Source organism: Corylus avellana, chromosome ca3 (genome assembly GCF_901000735.1).
Source record: "Corylus avellana chromosome ca3, CavTom2PMs-1.0".
Taxonomy (NCBI): domain Eukaryota; kingdom Viridiplantae; phylum Streptophyta; class Magnoliopsida; order Fagales; family Betulaceae; genus Corylus; species Corylus avellana.
In genome coordinates this window covers 3,584,107-3,601,808 of record NC_081543.1, presented here as the reverse complement: position 1 = coordinate 3,601,808, position 17,702 = coordinate 3,584,107, and the positions used below count along the sequence as shown (strand labels likewise).

The following is a 17,702-nucleotide window of genomic DNA, read 5'->3' as shown; positions in this document are numbered from 1 at the left end:
GCATACCAGGGCCCCTATTGTAAATTGGATCTATATGATAATGACTTTGGCTGGCACCTAACTTTCCTAATGACAGTTCTACCCTCAATGTTGACACGTGTCTATCGTACAGACTATGTGACAGGCATTTGAATTTGTGCTTTCATGTGGCCACAAGAGTTAAGTTGAAGTATTTAGTACACTGTACACAGATTCCAACATATCGCGGTTTTTTCGTGGTCGGAGTTTTATACCACTCCCCTGAGAGAGCGCGTGCATGATCATCTAGGCAGAATCCTTAACGTACAAATGGATATTATTTATGGACATTTATAAGATTAATAAATTTATATTGAAGTAGAAACATATTCATCATGTTGTAAGAATTAAATAATTATTATTATAATCTTACAGAATAAATTTATAGATTAAACGGTATGTCAAAATCTTTTTAAGAACATATTTAGAATTGCGTTTGAAAAACAGAACTTTTAAGTTAAAAAACGTTTTTCGGCAAAAACTTCATTTTTAAGCTTTTGCCAAAAATGTATTTTGTCCATTTTTAGGCTTTTTTGACTCTTAAAATCGTTTTTAATTTTTCTTACTAAACAAATACTTTTTTCTTTAAACGGAGTTTTTAAGTGTTAAATGCAGTTTTAAGCCTCTCAAACGTAATCCCAAATAGACCCCAAGTAAATTTTCCTCGAGTCTCAATAATACTCCACATGCATATATGATTTTATCAATAAACTTTCTATAAAATATTAGACCATAAAATTTGAAGAGGCTCATAATGTTAAAGAGGCTCATAAAATTCTTAGTAAGGTCTCTATCATGATCCTTTAAATACAAAATTGAAAATGCATTTTTATTATTGGACAAGTCACTAACTTTCCCTTTAGAAATTTTTTTTTTTTTTAAAAAAAAAAAAAGGAGAAAAAAAGAGCGTTACTTTCAAGTTTTTAGATACAATAATTTAATTTGAAAGATGAATTACAATATAATTTTTTTTCTTTCTTTAAATTGAGTTAGAAGAGTTGTGTGTGAGAATCAAATATTATATATATATATATATATATATATATCGGTTTAATAATAGATTAAATTACATGAAATTAAAAGAAAATTCTATTATTAAAAAAAAAAAAAAAAATCGGATCTGTTGTGCCTTACACGCACTTTTGATGCGGTGGAGACGTAGAAAATTGGTGTATGAAATTTGGGTTTTGGGTGATTGAGGCAGGTTAATGTTGCGTTCTGGGTCCGGCCAGTGATGATGAGGTAAGAATTAATTTCATAATTAATAATTATATTATAAAGATAGAGGAGACAGAAATGGTGGGTGCATGCACCATGTACACAGCTCAGCTCCACCTCAATCATCTCCCTCCTTCAAGTTTAAAAAAAGAACCCGCCACCTCTCTTAATCTTAGGCCTTTTCTGTTTCTCTAAAGAAGACATTTATTTCTTTGATTTGGTCTACATGATAAACCTCCCCCTTTGTTAAAATTGAGCTTCAAAATGCCATGGTTGTATGCAAGGGGCATTGTTAAAGAATTGATGGTGACTGGTTTCTCTTTCTTTATGTTATCTTTTATGGGTCCTATTTTTTATTATTTTTTTTTTTTTTTTTATTGGGTGTGGATGAAAATTTTGCTAGTGAAGAATCCCAGTTGTGAGTTTGTGAGCTGAAAAAGCTGGAGTGAAGAAACTGGCTCACTCACTTGCCCCACAATGAAATAATTCAAGGAGACAAAGAGATGGATGGTCTTGTGTTGGTGGGTGGGCAGAGAGCACCTATTACTGTTTATCTTACACCATGCCAAAAAGAAACACCATTTCTTTTCTCTCTGCATGGCTACTTTGGCCTATCACCGCCAATATCTATCAGCTCCTCCTTTTTTAAAAAGAAAAAACAAAATTATTTTGAACGGTCCACAAAGTTCTTAGATCTTGATTTTGGTTCAATCATCTTCCTGCATTTTTTGATATCTCTTCGTTTGCAAGAAATGTTAGGTTTTTCAAAAATTTGATTATGTGATAGTAACGCATCATTTTAAAATAAAGTTTTCGAGACGCTTGGGACACTCTTTTCTTTGATGGGATGGACAAAAAGTTTGAAAAATTCATGTCCACCTTACTTTCTATTTGTTTTCAAATTATTTTATTACTGAATAAATTAGTAATGTCATCCACTACCAAAAGAAAACTAGAACCTGGCACACCTATGGGAATTGTATTGGAGATAATCCGATAGCACTAGCAGCACAAGCACAACATGCAAGAAAAGATTGATGTAAAGTTATGAGCTTGGTCCACCTTCTCTTTCTTTTGGTTTTGCTTTAAAACATTTGTTTATAAAATCTGAATCGCTTTAGTGCTCATTCTCGTTTGGTATAATGAGCTTGAGCTCTTCTAATAACCAATATTGTAAAAATAAGGTAGAATAATTTGACTTTGTGCAATTGAAAAAGAAGAAATTCCAAGGTCCAAATTTCTCTAAGCTTCTCAAGATCAATCTGTCACAAAGGAAGATAAACAATTTCATGGTCAGTTTTTAACGTTTTAAATAATGCCACATTATTTAAATTTTTTTAAATGACATGCCAACATATTTATCCCAAAATAAGATCCTCTTCATTTCATTTAAAATGGAAAGTATCTAGTTAGTGTTTTTATAGAGGAATAAAATTGTTATTTTAATTTTTTGAACAATTTTACTCTTCTAAAATACAATAAAATGACTCTTCTACGTTTAATAAAATAAAACCCAATAGCAGAAGGTTGAGTTCAAACATTTCATACCACGTTTTTACTGCTTATTTAAACCCTCAAAAAGCCAGAAGGTCTAACCAACAAAAAAACCAGAAGGTCTAACAACAACATGGCCAAACAACTTTACATTCCTTTTCTTATTCCTTTTTTTTTTTTGGGAAAATAAGTGCGGCAGAGTTATTACACTTCATTATGCACTTCCACCTTCAGCCTTTGCTTGTTTGCGAGCTTCTTCTCTCATTACTGCTTTAACATATATTTCGTAGCAGCAACCTGAAAAATACACACATCATAAACACGTCCGAAAGCTTTGAAAGAGAAACAAGTAAAACAAGACTGTAATTCCTTGCGACACGATTAATATATGCAGATAGCTTTTTCTCATTATCAAAAAAAAGAATTGTTAATCTGAAAACAACCGATATTGATTCAAAATCACAAATAAAAAGGCAGTCCATTCGTTGAGCAATGTACAAATAACTCCCCTATCAAACTATTCGGTATGCAGAGAATGATGTGGTTCACATTGAAGAAAAGGCAATGCCATAAGAAAGATAATAAGTGACAGAAGAAATAACCTACAACCAAGCAGATTACATGGCCATGCGCAATGCCAACAGTTAAAAAGCTAGAGAAGCCAAGAAAAATAAAGTTCAGTCCCATGATGAGGTCTAGTTGGTTGCCATATTGGCACAACCAATTTCCTAGACAGAAAGGTCAAGTTGTTTGTGCCATAACTGCCACACAACAGACTCCATAACCAGTTTATCAGTTAATTAACAGGCATATATGGTGTTCAGATGGGTGTGCGTGAACAAATGCGAGTACGGTACTCTATGCAACCACTAAAAAAAAAGAAAAAAATTCAACAAAATAAAAATCCCAAGTTTTAGCGAAGACTTGGACAGGCTTCCCAATATACCATGCCGCCCATCACTCATCCTTCAGGGGATTATACTTTCCAAGCTTAAGAGGTCCCTAGAAGAAGATCCATCATTCTGGTCACAAAATGAAAAAGATGATGGAAGCAGATTCCCTCCTACAAGATGCCTAAAGTTCCTTCTTCCTTTTTTTGTCTCTTTATTGACAAAAAAAATACCGCAAATCAGCAAGGCTCACTCACTTGAGATGAGACACTTCACACAAAAAATACATAAAAATACTGAACCATTTCCCATAGTTTTCAAATATAGATACCACTTGAACTCAAAAAAAATTAAGTTCTATCAAGCTACTTGCTCTATGTTACCCAATAAGACAAATATGATCCGACATACGTCAAGCTTTCCCACCAAAACAATAAAGGTCAGTTTGGTGCAGCTGTGGGATAAATGTTGTCATTAAAATCTGCTATGATAATTATTGCCGATGGAAAAAGTGCTGCAAGTGAAATATGATGAAGGACATAAGCTCTGACACCAAACTGATGTAGGACAGAACCTAGGATACCCAAAATTGATGTATAATAAAAATATATGAACAGTGTTTGTGAACAGTACGCATAAACAGTAATACAAACAGTCCCCGTAAACAATATTTTCTGTTTGTGAATCTTATGGGAATTTGGTCGGCCTCTATCAGCCATTTCAGCAAACATCTTTCCCACACACTGGCGTCGTATCATTCACCCATGTTCCTCCCCCCACTCCTTCCCACCTATCTTCTTAACAAGCTACAAAGCAAAAGACCAATGGATCCCACAGTCAATGGTCACAAAGCCTTCAACTTCTTGTACTCCTACAAAAACTGTGAGCTTCTTTAACTTCCTACTTCTTCATCCACATTTACTTAAAGATGTGGCAATGCGCTTCTTCTCTTTAACTTTTATTTCTTATTGCAATTTCATTTAACGGGGGTAGCATAACAATGCAAGACAACTATCAAAAAGACAAAAGACAGAAAGGATAGTATCAGAGAAATTATCAAAATCTATAGAGCTGATGGAATTGTTTAGCTGGAGAGATGAGCTGGTCAGACGGCAATGGACGGTGATCTGGTGGAGCTGACGGTGTGGATATTGGCTTGGGAGACAAGCTGAAAGGATGATAGCTGATGGATTGAGGGATGATGGTGTTTTTTTCCTTTCTTTCTTTTGATAAGTGAGGGATGATGGTGTTTTTATAAGGGCATGGGGTGGGATTAGGTGCAAATTATGGGACATGTTGGTCAGTCCAACAAAATCCTTTAAACCATTTTTGCTTCCTGCATAAGCAAACATGGCAGGCCAAAAATGTTTTTCATAACAGCATCAGTCTCCTTGCTTTTACTTTCAGCAATTTTAGAAATTTTTTTTGTCAGAATCACTTTTTCTCTCTGGGTTAACAAACTCCTAGATGGCTGCTTTTGGAGGGCAAAATTGATTTTCACACTCCAATAAAATAAAAAAATGGTACAACATCAAGTTTACAATGGTTTCTTCATAAAGAGTTAATAGAAGTTTTAGCCCTTTAGGCAGCATACCAGAAAAGTTCATCAATCTAAAGATTATAAACATCACATGCACGGACATCACAGGCAAGAATAATGATTCAGAATCGAGTTTCATCAATTGCATACTGGATTAACTCTAGCAATTCATATGGGTTTCATCAATGCATGTCCAAGCATGTAAAGGAGTGTTGTGATCAAACCCTTTAGAAGGTGTCAATGCTACGTAAATTTTCATAGAGCAATTGCATACTAGAATACTCTTCTTTTATTTTTTAACACAAGTAATCGAAATATCATTAAAGGTGTAGGCACCCCCAAGAACACAAAGTATATAAGAGAAATTGCATGCTAGAATAGTCATAGACCATTTTCTTCGACTTATAGTAGTTACAATGTAGTACCTGCGACAACAACAATAGTGGCAACATCAGCAACTCTTTTAAGCCGCCACACACTCTTTTTATGCGATTTGAATCGCTTCAAGACTGGGTCCTTTTCCAAGAGCTGCAAAAAAGACCAGATTAGTAAAACAGAACTTACAAGGAACTTACAAGCGAGCGAAAGAAATCGTTTATCAATTCAATTACCAAAAGCTCAAAAGTTAGTGTGATTCACAAAAGGATACTTAAAAGTTACCCTCAAAACAAGTTTATGAAACGCGCCCAATCTCAGTGCACGTTAATTTTATCAATATGAGCTCAGAGAACACTACCATATGCAAATTCTCGAGAAGAAAAATTTAAGAATTTTGAGCTGTTTTTCCCACTAACTTGATCAAATCTTAGGTTACGACATTATTAAACGCGCGTTTTATCAACGATACTCAAGTCATTGCAAAGCAATAAAAGAATATCAACGTATATCTATTTCATGGACATATCTACAAACCCTAATAGATATCTATCCCACCCACACACACGGAGAGCAATTTGAGCGAAAATAGAAGACAGAGAGAGACTCACGGCTTTCTCGCGAGGCCCGGGTTCGATGTGGTACGCGCGGCGCGCGAGAGAGAGCGCGTCCTCCGTCTTCTGCTTTAGCAGAGCAGAGCACAAATCGGAGAAAGAAACACATAAGAAATCGAAAGAAAAGGACGTCGAAGCCAGGGGAATCGAGTAGAGAAGAGCGGTAGTGCGCGTACCTGGGAAATATGAGATCGGAAATGAGAAACGACGCCGGTTTTGTTAAGCAAGAACGCCATTTCCGGTGAAACCCCTGAGCTCACAGAGAGCGAGATCGGTGAATGAAGTAGAGAAGCTGCTAAGGGAGTCCCAAATGCTCTCGTTTCTCAATCTTGAGGTTCTCAGACGAAAAACATTAAAAAAAAAAAAAAAAAAAAAAAAAAAAAAAAAAAAAAAAAAAAAGAAGAAGAAGAGTGTGGGGGTGGAAAATGAAATAGTGGCTTTTGCTGTGGTACCCCTTTATTTTGCATCATTGTTATTTTTTGGCATATCTACATAATAGTAAGATGATTTAAACTAGTGATCTCTATTTTATTAGACGTGGTCTCTCAGCCAATTGAATTATCCCTTTGAGACTTTTCATCATTTTGTTTGTAATATTATTATGGTCTATTGTAAGAAGAGCTTATAATTTCATTGACATTAAATTTTACATGAATTTAACACAAAATTAACATATTAAAATTAAAAAAAAATTAATCAATTTAATTAAGAGAATTAAATTAAAATCAATTTATACAATCTTCCCAAATGTGCTGTGTTTTTTAAAAATCATCATTGAATTTGAGATGATTATTATTGAATTTTGATCTATGAGTGATTTTAAAAGTCACATCACATTTAAAATGACTCAAAAAATACTCTAATCCTCTTAGTAACACTACTCATATTTTGAGCATATATTTTGTTGTTATTGTACACAACAATGACGGATAATATTGAATCGAAAAAAAAAAAAAAAGAGAAAGAAAAATTGAGATACAGATTTACATGATTCGATAATGTGCCTACGTCTACAGGAGAGTAAATGTATGCACATTGTACGGACATATATATTTATAGAAAAATCCTAATTGTATGAACGTATTTTAAAAAACTCCAAAATACTTTGTACCGTAGCGCGGGGGCATTGCCCCCGCAACCTACAATCTAATCATCTCCACCGAACCCCACATAAACTTAATTACGCTCAATGAGCCAGTAGTCAGCCATTTATACTAGTATTTCAATATTACTCTTTATGCCTTAAAGAATATGAATAGCTTGTTCCAACACCTTTCTCTTCCCATTGAATATTGAATTACATGACAAAGATTAATAGGTGACTTTACTTATAATTAGGGGTGTCAACCCGGTCCGGTTTCCCGGTTTTTGGCCTAAAACCGGAACCGGAACCGGGGTACCCCGGTTCTCAATTTTGAGAAACCGGAACCGGAACCGGGACCCCGGTTACCGGCCGGTTCCGGTATTACCCGGTCCGGTAACCGGTTTTTTTAAAAAATTGATTTTTGGGCTTATTTTAGGTATTGGGCCTAAAATAAGCCAATTTTTTTTTCATAAGTTGGCCCATTTTTAAAAAAATCTATTAGTTTCTTTGTCTAAATTAAAGGGGCTTTGTTGTGATTGTTCCAAATAATTAAAAAATAAACCTTAAAAAGTCCAAAAATCCTAAAAAATCATTATTTTTGCCTATTTGGGCCTTAGAAATAAAAATTTAATTTTTTAAAATACCCTAAACCTAAACCTAAGTGTAAAAAATATTAATATATATAATATATATATTAATATATAAATATAATAATATATAAATATTATTAAATAAAATGGAAACCCGGTTCCGGTATTCCCGGTAAAAACCGGGTACCAAAAACCGGAACCGGAACCGGGGTACCCGGTTTTTAGATTTTTCAAACCGGAACCGGAACCGGGACCCCGGTTTCCCGGTTTCCGGTTTCCCGGTTTCCCGGTTTTCCGGTTCCGGTTCCGGTTCCCCGGTAATTTTTGACACCCCTACTTATAATAAAATTGCAAATTACATTACATTTAATTAAAGGATTTACTAACATTTTATTTTTAGGTGAATTTACAATTATTTCAAAGGAAAGGACGCAGTGGAGGACAAGTATTCTTATATTTTGAGTGAAGCCCGCGCAGCCACGTTTGGGAAAGCAGTTATAAAAACGAACCAGTCATTCCGGGAAACAGAAAACTTGACACAAAAAGAAACAATGGCATCAAGAGGAGCTTTTGCTGCAGCATGTAACATTGGAGGAAGACAGAGGAACCCATCTGTCCTTTCAATTCCTCACCATCTCAAACTCAAATTCCATGGACCTCCTTCACATCCTCCCCATAGATTCACATCCTTTCCCATATACCAACCCGGTAAGTCTCTATCAATATTCTCATTTTTGATCTTCCAAGCTTAATTTTCTTGCTTGTTTGTGCAAAAACATTAAGTGATTCTCATTGGAATTTGGAAATTAAGTTTTGCGTTACTTTTTTTTTTTCATAGTGTTCCATGTTTTTGATTCATTGTCTGAAAGGAACCAACTTTGGGTGCAACCGAATTTAAGTTAATGTTTTTATTCGATAATTTGATCAGCGACAGAAAAAATTGAAGAAAGTTTTGTTTGGTGCAGGGCTTAGATACCCAGTTCGTGCTATAAGTGAGGCAACTGCTGATCCTGTAACACCCAAGAAAGAAGAAGATGAAGAACAATCACCTCAGAATTGGAAGATTAAAATGCTCTATGATGGGGACTGCCCGCTTTGCATGCGTGAGGTCTGCCTTGAAGAACCTGTTCTTGCATTTCATTTTAGCTTATAAGTGTCATGTTGGTTAATTTGTGTGTTTGTGTTTTAAATTTATGAAGTTGGTGATTTTAAATTTTTGATGTGCTTAACTTTATTATAATGTCAGGTTAACATGCTCAGAGAGAGGAATAAGCAATATGGTACGATCAAGTTTGTTGACATTAGCTCAGATGAGTATTCTCCAGAGGAGAATCAAGGCCTGGACTACAGAACTGTATGTTCCCAATAGTGCTGAAATTTGTAGTGGACTGAATTTCTTGGTAGGAGCTGTAAGATAATAAGTAGAAAATGAAGTATATTAGAGACAGTAACAGGACTTTTTTCTGGTTTTTATGGATCATACGAATATTTCCTGAAGAAATTCAGCAAGACCCAGATAGCTCTTTGGTTTGGGCATTAAGAAAGTAAAACGATAACCTTGAAGCATGTAAAAATGTAGATTTTAGAGCATCTCTTTGTCAGATTTATTACAATGCAGTGATGAAGTTCTGTTTGTTGTTTAGGTTATGGGAAGGATTCACGCAGTCCTCTCTGATGGAACTGTAGTCACTGATGTTGAAGTACGCCCCATTTCCTACCTTTTTCTTTTTTCTGTAGTTGTATATTTACTGTGCGTGCTCTCTCATTATATGTTTTCCTTTCTTTCCAAATTTCAATCTAGTATTGCTTCACTATCTTGTATTTTTCTTTGCTTGTGTACGTGTAAGCATGCATGTGTACCAATTTGTGTTTCAGTAGTCAAAGCAATGGAAAAATCTAATTTTAGAAGTTAAAGGAAGTTATATGAAAAATATTGAAAAGAAAACATGCACCATCAATAGGTGTAGGAGCTTTAAATAACTACCCCATGACTAGATTCAATTAGTATAAAGTTCAAGATCATAAAACTTTTGAGTCAAAAATGTTTTATAGACAATCATTCCTTGTTTGAATATCTATACTCTAGAGGAGGAATAAGTGCAGCTTAAGGTTGTGAAACTGTTAAATACCAGTATACCACTGATTACTACCATGATTTCCACCATTGCATGCTCAGGGAGTGTACTGAGGCCCTCTTATAGGCAAGTGGTCAGTGCCTCCATCAGACATGAGAACTATTGAACTAAATCAACATGTGAACACCTTGATTCTCACTAAACCGATTTCCTCATCTGTCTCATTTGTAATGATGTAAACAGCTTTGTCAATAGTAAATGTCAATGATATGAGACCCATTTAAAATTAATTAGTCTAATCAGACATTACTTTAAGCTGTCACCGTTTTCTTTATCTAATTTACATTTCAACCAAGCAAAAAATAAAAGCTCTTGCAAATAACAACTTCTGCAGGCATTTAGAAGACTCTATGAACAAGTTGGTCTTGGATGGGTTTATGCCATTACCAAATATGAACCTGTAAGTTTCTTTGCTCTTTCCTTATGTTTCCTATAGTTCAATCGAAATTCAACATCCTGTAGGCACAGTATTTTGGATAAAGCTCCCTATTCCTTTTATCTGTATTTGTACTTAATACAATAGCATGCATTTAACAGATTGCAAAAATTGCTGATGGCATATACGGTGTTTGGGCTAAATATCGTCTTCCAATCACAGGTAAATTCATATTGCAAAAAGATTTTGTGTGATAACTTCTCAGTTTTTTTCATATCTTCTTTGCTTCAATGACTGAAAGTGATGCTATGGCTGATCTTCCCTCTTCTACCTCTGTTTCCTGGATCATGATAACAGGCCATGCCAGCCTTATGATCCACACATCCAAATCAGTGACTATTTTACAGTTTTACCTCTTTAAAACCTTTGCATCATCCATGGACTGTAAACTCTATCCCTGGTTGTTTTTGTACCATGAAAAAATCCCTTTGCCCTTTTTTTAACTTCTCTTTATGTGCATTTTCAAACTCAAACTACCAGCCTGCTACATACTTTAGAGGAAGCTCATGATTCAAGGATTACTACTTGTTTTTAAACCTAACAACGTTGATGGCTAACATCTGCTCTGCTCAATTAATTAGTACTTATAAATATGTGATGCAAACTTATAGCCTGTTTGTTTTGTCCAGGTCGACCACCTTTAGAGGAGATTTTGGAGGCACGAAAGAAGAACAAGGTTAGAATACTACATATGCATGGATTACCTTACCTGAATGCATCAAGACATTTTACTGAATCTTGCATACGTGACAATAGAATATAAAGCGAGCGAGATTAACTTCATATCACCTGTTTCTCCTAGATGATAAAAACTTATGCTGATTAGCTGACATACATACAAATCATGGTGGATTTCATACAGTAATGTAACAGAATCTCCTAAAGACAAGAGGACCTGAATTTTTAAAGCAAGAAAATAGACTTATTTTTTCAACTACGGCTGATAAAGAAAGCTACTAAGCCTTTTCTCTTAATATCCCTTGCAAACTTACAAGTTGATGTGATTCCCTCTCTCTCCCCTTTCTTTCTTACAAGAGGCTTGCATCAGATCCTTTTCAAATTCAATTGTATAATGTGCATGAAACTCAAGGAAATGAACTATATCCCGTCTCCCTAATCCTCCTTATATTCCAAAACTATGTTTTACTAAACGATTTTGAGATAGCAAAAAGGTTAAGTTCCACTAAATTGGGATGAACAGAAGTATATCTGACGTAGAAGTTAATTTTTAGTGACACATATAGATCATGAACATTAACTGGTACAGAAATGGCAATTCTAGCTGAAGCAGTTTCTCTTGCACCTAGTTCTCCTCAATAAAGACAATAATTATATATTTGAGGTATCTAGTGCTGATTCATGTTTGGGTTTCTGTTTTCATTACAGGGTGAAGCATGTAATGACAAGAATGCCTGTAAAATGTGAACTTGCTGAATACTTTCCAGAAGTAGAGTTTTCAGGGCTCGCTCTTTATTTGCTTCCATATATCTTCTTCAAAAATCATCTGTATCTGTGCTCATATCCAGAAGTCGTAACAAGATAAAAGAAGTGTGGCAGTTCCCTTAAAATACTCTTTCTCTTTGCCTCAAGAAAGAAAATACATTTATAGTTTTTTTTCCAATCTCACCGTTACATCATTTGGTTAAGAGGTTTGTAAAATGTATCATAGGCGCCTTGAAGTCATTGTTCTGGACACAAATTGTTTATGTAGCTTAGAGTTCTTGCTGAGAACTAGTACATAGTAGGATGTTTTGTGATGAAATTTCAAAGTTTGGGCCTCCGAAATTATTTTTGAGACTGGTTAAGGTGACAAAAGCCGCCACAACAACTTAAAAGTTTCGCCTCAAGAAACCATTTTGCTAAAAGCATACTTAAATTCTTTATGGAACATTGATGTCAAGTCACCATTTCTTGCCACAACAGGCTCAAAGTGGCCTCTACATTTACTGAGAAAACAAAGCCTTTTAAATTATGTTGGATCTGTTAGGCGATATAATATAGGCAATACAAAACCAAATCACCGCAGTAAAATCCACTGGTAATGATACTCTTGAACTCTTTACACATAGATAGAAATGTTAAGTTGGCATCCGTTTTGCATTGACAAGTTGAATCCACCTCCACATCTACTGAAAAATGAGGGTTGAATCCAAAAATGGTCTTTGTGGCTTTCGTGTTTATCAAAACACTCATTACGTTCTAAAAAGTGATAAAATTGGTCATTGGGTTTTTTGAGTTTATAAGATTAGTCATCCTGTAATGTAAGACTTATAAAACGTTGAACGTCAACGTTTTATCACATGTACATCTTTCCCATATCAACATATCCTCTAGATTGAACTTACATAAGATGTCTTGCATGGGCCAAATGGTCAATCAAATGCTAAGATGACAAGATTGCAGTCAATACCCATGTAATGATCGTTAATTCAGTTTAATCTAAAGATCTTATTGAACATTGAAAGAGCAAAACATATCCCAAAAAAGGTGTCTGCTATGCCCTACTTAGTTTAGCTTTCTAAAGTCTCCTGCAATTGAAGCAGATACTACCATCTAAACAAGTTTATTATGTTCATCTAGTGCCACACAGGATCAAGCTTTCTTCCCCTCTCCTTCTACCAACTTGCCCACAAAATCATGGATGTTCTTATCCGAGCTTCCACCTAAACTGACTGCTCCTATTATAAGCCTTCTCCATTTAGTTGCATTCTTCATAATCTCTTCACCTTTTTTTCCTACCATAACTTCCCTTATACAGAGCTCCAGCTCATCCCTGGTCACGATCCCCTCTTTGTTCTTCTTAGCCTTTACTCCCACCTGCCACAACTCCTCCACAAACTTAGCGTTAGTAGGCTGATCACTCCACTGTGGCAGTGCCACCATTGGCACCCCTAGGCTCAAGGCCTCCATTGTTGAGTTCCATCCACAGTGTGTCACAAAGCAACCCACAGCTGGGTGTGCTAGCACCTCTAATTGGTTGCACCACGACACAACCAACCCTCTTTCTTCCACTGAATTAACTGTTTCTATTGATAATTTGTCTCTGGAATCCTTTGCAACGAGTAGAAAATGCATGTTGCTCTCTATCAAACCCCATGCAAGTTCTTCAGCCTGTTTAGCTGTGATGTCTGCCATGCTTCCAAATGATACGTATATCACTGACTTTGGTGGTTTTGTCTCTAGCCATGTCAAGTACCGGTCACTGCTAAGCTCCCAAAGATTGGCTCCGTAACTTGTGTCTCCACTGATCTGCTGGTCTAGGTAGGCCGATGGCACCAGTGGACCGATCATCACCAAAGGCCATTGTCCCCACATGGCTTTCATTAGCTTTTCAACAGTCAATGAAGAAAATGAGAAAGATATATATAAATATGCTGCACTTACTGCTCAACATATTAAAACTAAAATGTCGAATTTTGATAGATTTAACTCCTATCTTTTATATTTATGACTTCAATGAAGACATAAAGCACATGCTATACCCAAATTTATAATTTATAAGTATATAGCATAGTTGTCCATTGTCCAGGATTGTCCTAAATATATTGAGAAGCTCTAAATTATTTTGAAATTCCTTGATCTTCTGAACTCATATCAAAATGAAAAAACTGTGCTTTTCCTTTTTCATTTCGTCTTTTTGTTCCTTTTTCAAACACCTTGTATGCTGGTGACTCCTACCCTAAATGGGGTGCCATTCAATAAACTTCCGTTCCTCATTTACAAATCAGCCATAATCCATAACCCACACAACCAAACTCTATCATTTTCTATAACAGGAAACTACCAAATATACTAAGTAATTGAGTTAAACATAAAAGCTCTCGACTTACCTCACTTTCCAACACTTCAGAACTGTTACAGAATACCCAATCATTTTCTTCCAAACGGCCAAATTTTTCCATGATCACTGCCAAATAAGCAGAATGACTTGAAGGATTTGCAAGAAAACCTGGCATGTCAGAAATGGCTAGTGCAGGAAGGCCAGGCAACAACAGGGGCTCAGTTTCTTGCTTCACAGGCAAAGTCAGATGACCAAGATTGATATGCCAGAACATGGAGCACACAGAAGCAGAATTTGTTAAAAATACTGCTGCATAAATGCCAAATTCCCTAGCCACATCAAGAGCCCACGGGAGCAAAGAGTCATAAACGACACAGTTTACTGGGGAGGCCGAGTCACTGAACTTTGATATGAGCTCTGCCAAAGTTTTTGAACCCACTGATTTAAACGACTCCAAGTAGGCTTCCACACCAGGAGATTGCTTAAACCCACCTTCATCGTAGCCATCCGAGATGGGCTCGACGCCTACTGTGGTTGAATGAATGGAGTTGACAGTGTAATGGGTGGTGGCTAGAGTGGCCTTGAGCCCTTTGGAGGCCAACCGTTTGGCAAACTGGAGGAGTGGGTTTATGTGGCCTTGGGCAGGATAGGTGAGCACAATGACATGACCTCTACGACCTCTACGATTGTTCATTTTCCTCTGTTTTCATGGATTTCTACTCTGTTCTGTGGATTGAAGATATAGGCCTTTTTTTTTTTCAGGTTCCTCAACAGATTACGACATTGAACAAGAAATGCTTGGGTGCTTCCCGATGTACACTTCCAATTATACATTGGAATTTAATGAGCCTTAGTTATGATTAATTTATATAGTCTTGTACAGATAAAAACTCTCATATAAAAATGTCATGTATCGATTTGCATGCGAAATATATATGCATTTTTAATAACAAAGACGAAGTTGAAATAAAATTTATTAAAAAAAAATGTGATTATGATATGTTATTTAAAAATGCATGTACATCTCACATGTAAATGAACACAACATTTTTATAAATAAGATTGGAGGAAGTTTATTTAACCCAATTTAAAAGAAAACGTTGTCTGTCCTTTTGTACTCATACTTTAACATGATCTCACAAATAAGAATTGTCATCCCAAAATCAATCATACAATTGGTTAGTCCTAATTTTGAGATTTGATAAGGTCCACAAGATATATATAATCAAGCTAGATGGATGAGATTATGAGAATCCATTGTATTACACATAATTCCACCCTGGAAAGTTACACTGAATTATTGCAGTCCATGTCAGAGAAATTCAATACACTTTTTATTACATTTGAATTTTCATGTGTTCAAGTCGTATTTGGTTTTTACGAATATTCAACAACTAACCACTCAAGATGCTGACTAAAAACAACTAACCACTCAAGATGCTGACTAAAAACCAAGAGTACGTAATCAAATGTTGACCCCCAATTGATCCTTAAGCCTTGAGGATGAAGTTATCACCTGCAATTGGATATGTGGCGGCTGAGAGTCTCAATAGCATCATTTTTTTCAAGGATGGTTCTATTGAGGTTGTTTTTTATTTCAATAACAAAATAAGAAGTTGCGTTTTTACTGAAAATTAGAATCTTTTGATCTTTAAAGTAGGTGAGTTACTGAATTTTATCCTATTTGTTTTTTTTACAAAATTAATCGTGCGCATAACTTTGCTAAATAAACCATTTTCACCGGTAGAAGTAAAAGCATTCCTACTTTGTTCTTACCCCGGTGATCATGGTTTCTATTAGTAATTTATTCTACCATCTTTCTTTCTTTCTTTCTTTCCTTTTTTTTTTTTTTTTTTGCTCCATCCATAAAGAATAATCTTCTTTTTAAATGTGGCCATGGTTTCTTATAGGAAGCTTTCACAATTAATAAAATGAATAAAAATTGTAAAAATAAATAAAAAAAATCTCTCATGTAACCCTTGTCCCATTATGAAATAAAAAAATAAAAAAATTGTCATAAGAAATTGCTTGGTCAAGGCTGACTGATGAAAGAAAAAAGATTTCAAAAAATGTTGAGTTTCTCTCTAGAGATTTTTTACTTTCTTGTGATGCCTTCGATTGCCTTAAGTGATTGTTCTAGGGGAGGGATGATTCTTTTCCTCCCTTCCCTCCTTGTTTTTTCTTTGTGCTTTCTCCTTAATACTTTTTCTTTTTTCATTTTTCCAATTTCAATTTTGTTGCTCTTCTATGTCTGCTCCCTACCAGGCTATCACCATAATTTCGTTGCACCAACACTTCTAACCTCTGCTCTCAACGTCCTCAATTTTCCTCCAGTGGTTTGCACTCACGCCAAATTTGGAATCCAAATCTTGGTGTTTTACAAGTTAGATATGTCTTCATCAAAATTCGTAAATTTTTAGTTACTCCCCTCCCCGCTCTCTCGTAGAGCTCTCCTGAACTCTGTTCATCCTCTTCCTGACCTTTGCCTCTTGTTTCTCGATTCTGCTCCGTCTCTGCTATTCCTGCTACTCTTTCATCTGATCTTTTCTCCATGGATTCCGTTAACTTGGAAATAAATGCTCTCATCTCTCACACAAATGCTCTCCACTGTTCCGAACCTTCTGCTCCCATCTTGGGTGATCATCCCATTAACCAGACTCTCCCCCCCTCTCTCACCTTAGTTGGGAAGATTATTTCCCTTAAAACTGTGTCCAAGACTGCTATAAAAAAGAACATTTTACAAGCTTGGCAGTTTGTGAAGTCTCTCACCACTGAGGATAAAGAGGATAACAAAATGGTTTTTACCTTTGAAGACCTGGAGGATCTTTCTAGGGTTCTAAACAACTCTCCTTGGAATATCAATGGATCTCCTTTATTTTTGAAGCGTTGGGAAAATGATGAAACTTTTGATGATATTGGTTTTTCGAAGGCAGCGATCTGGGTACAGGTGCATGGACTTCCTCTTGATAAAATGACGGTCGCCAATGCTAAGATTATTGCAGAAAGTATTGGAGGTCTGGTTGAAGTTGATAATATGGATAATATGAAGCCTTGTAGGAAAAGCTTCTTGAGAATCCGGGTCCTTATTCCTCTTGATGAACCTTTGGCTACGGGTTTTATTTTACAACGTCCTCCTAAGCCACCAGCTCAAGTTTTTTATCAATATGAAAGACTATCTGAGTTTTGCTATGCGTGTGGAAGGCTTGGGCATCTTTCTTTTGCATGCCCAGTTATCCCTCGTCCCCCTGATTCTGGAATTTTTGGTCCCAAACTAAAAGCAAAATCTCCTTATGCTAATCGAGTGGAGCTGCTGCTTCCTCCTAGAAGCCTCCAGATCTCTCCGGCTCTGTCTCAAGCTTCTCTGGCAGCGCCTGGGATTCCTTCTCAAGCTCACGTTCCTGACTCAGGTGAGTCAATACAGGTTCTTAGTATTGGTAACTCAAGCCAACTCAGTCCAACTCGTTCAAGTGTCCCCTCCCTTGCAAAGCTGGTAAATCCCATCACCACCAACCCCTTACCTTCCCTCA

General features: G+C 36.0%; 3 protein-coding genes across 3 annotated transcripts; 1 reads left to right on the top strand and 2 right to left on the bottom strand.

Moving 5' to 3' along the window:
* Positions 1-2,733: 2,733 nt before the first annotated feature.
* Positions 2,734-6,506, bottom strand: LOC132175148 (succinate dehydrogenase subunit 7B, mitochondrial-like). Its single transcript, XM_059586990.1, has 4 exons — positions 6,326-6,506; positions 6,147-6,215; positions 5,586-5,688; positions 2,734-3,027 (listed from the first exon to the last, which is right to left on the bottom strand). Exons 1-4 carry the CDS (start codon positions 6,383-6,385, stop codon positions 2,945-2,947), a joined length of 315 nt encoding a protein of 104 aa, XP_059442973.1. The 5' UTR covers positions 6,386-6,506; the 3' UTR covers positions 2,734-2,944.
* Positions 6,507-8,296: 1,790 nt separating this feature from the next.
* Positions 8,297-12,182, top strand: LOC132175711 (uncharacterized protein At5g50100, chloroplastic). The gene is made up of 8 exons (XM_059587733.1): positions 8,297-8,531; positions 8,789-8,931; positions 9,070-9,177; positions 9,467-9,523; positions 10,293-10,358; positions 10,496-10,556; positions 11,024-11,070; positions 11,781-12,182. Exons 1-8 carry the CDS (start codon positions 8,375-8,377, stop codon positions 11,817-11,819), a joined length of 678 nt encoding a protein of 225 aa, XP_059443716.1. The 5' UTR covers positions 8,297-8,374; the 3' UTR covers positions 11,820-12,182.
* A 601-nt stretch (positions 12,183-12,783) lies between these two features.
* Positions 12,784-14,923, bottom strand: LOC132175211 (UDP-glycosyltransferase 74F2-like). Its single transcript, XM_059587082.1, has 2 exons — positions 14,225-14,923; positions 12,784-13,721 (listed from the first exon to the last, which is right to left on the bottom strand). Exons 1-2 carry the CDS (start codon positions 14,867-14,869, stop codon positions 12,987-12,989), a joined length of 1,380 nt encoding a protein of 459 aa, XP_059443065.1. The 5' UTR covers positions 14,870-14,923; the 3' UTR covers positions 12,784-12,986.
* Between the last annotated feature and the right edge of the window lie 2,779 nt (positions 14,924-17,702).

Coding starts and splice junctions, on each gene's coding strand:
- LOC132175148 (XM_059586990.1), bottom strand. CDS start 6,385: ATGGCGTTCTTGCTTAACAAAACCGGCGTCGTTTCTCATTTCCGATCT. Junction 5,689..6,146: donor CCGGGCCTCGCGAGAAAGCC/GTGAGTCTCTCT, acceptor TCTTTTTTGCAG/CTCTTGGAAAAGGACCCAGT. Junction 3,028..5,585: donor CACTATTGTTGTTGTCGCAG/GTACTACATTGT, acceptor TGTATTTTTCAG/GTTGCTGCTACGAAATATAT.
- LOC132175711 (XM_059587733.1), top strand. CDS start 8,375: ATGGCATCAAGAGGAGCTTTTGCTGCAGCATGTAACATTGGAGGAAGA. Junction 10,359..10,495: donor CCATTACCAAATATGAACCT/GTAAGTTTCTTT, acceptor TGCATTTAACAG/ATTGCAAAAATTGCTGATGG. Junction 10,557..11,023: donor ATATCGTCTTCCAATCACAG/GTAAATTCATAT, acceptor TGTTTTGTCCAG/GTCGACCACCTTTAGAGGAG.
- LOC132175211 (XM_059587082.1), bottom strand. CDS start 14,869: ATGAACAATCGTAGAGGTCGTAGAGGTCATGTCATTGTGCTCACCTAT. Junction 13,722..14,224: donor CTGAAGTGTTGGAAAGTGAG/GTAAGTCGAGAG, acceptor ACTGTTGAAAAG/CTAATGAAAGCCATGTGGGG.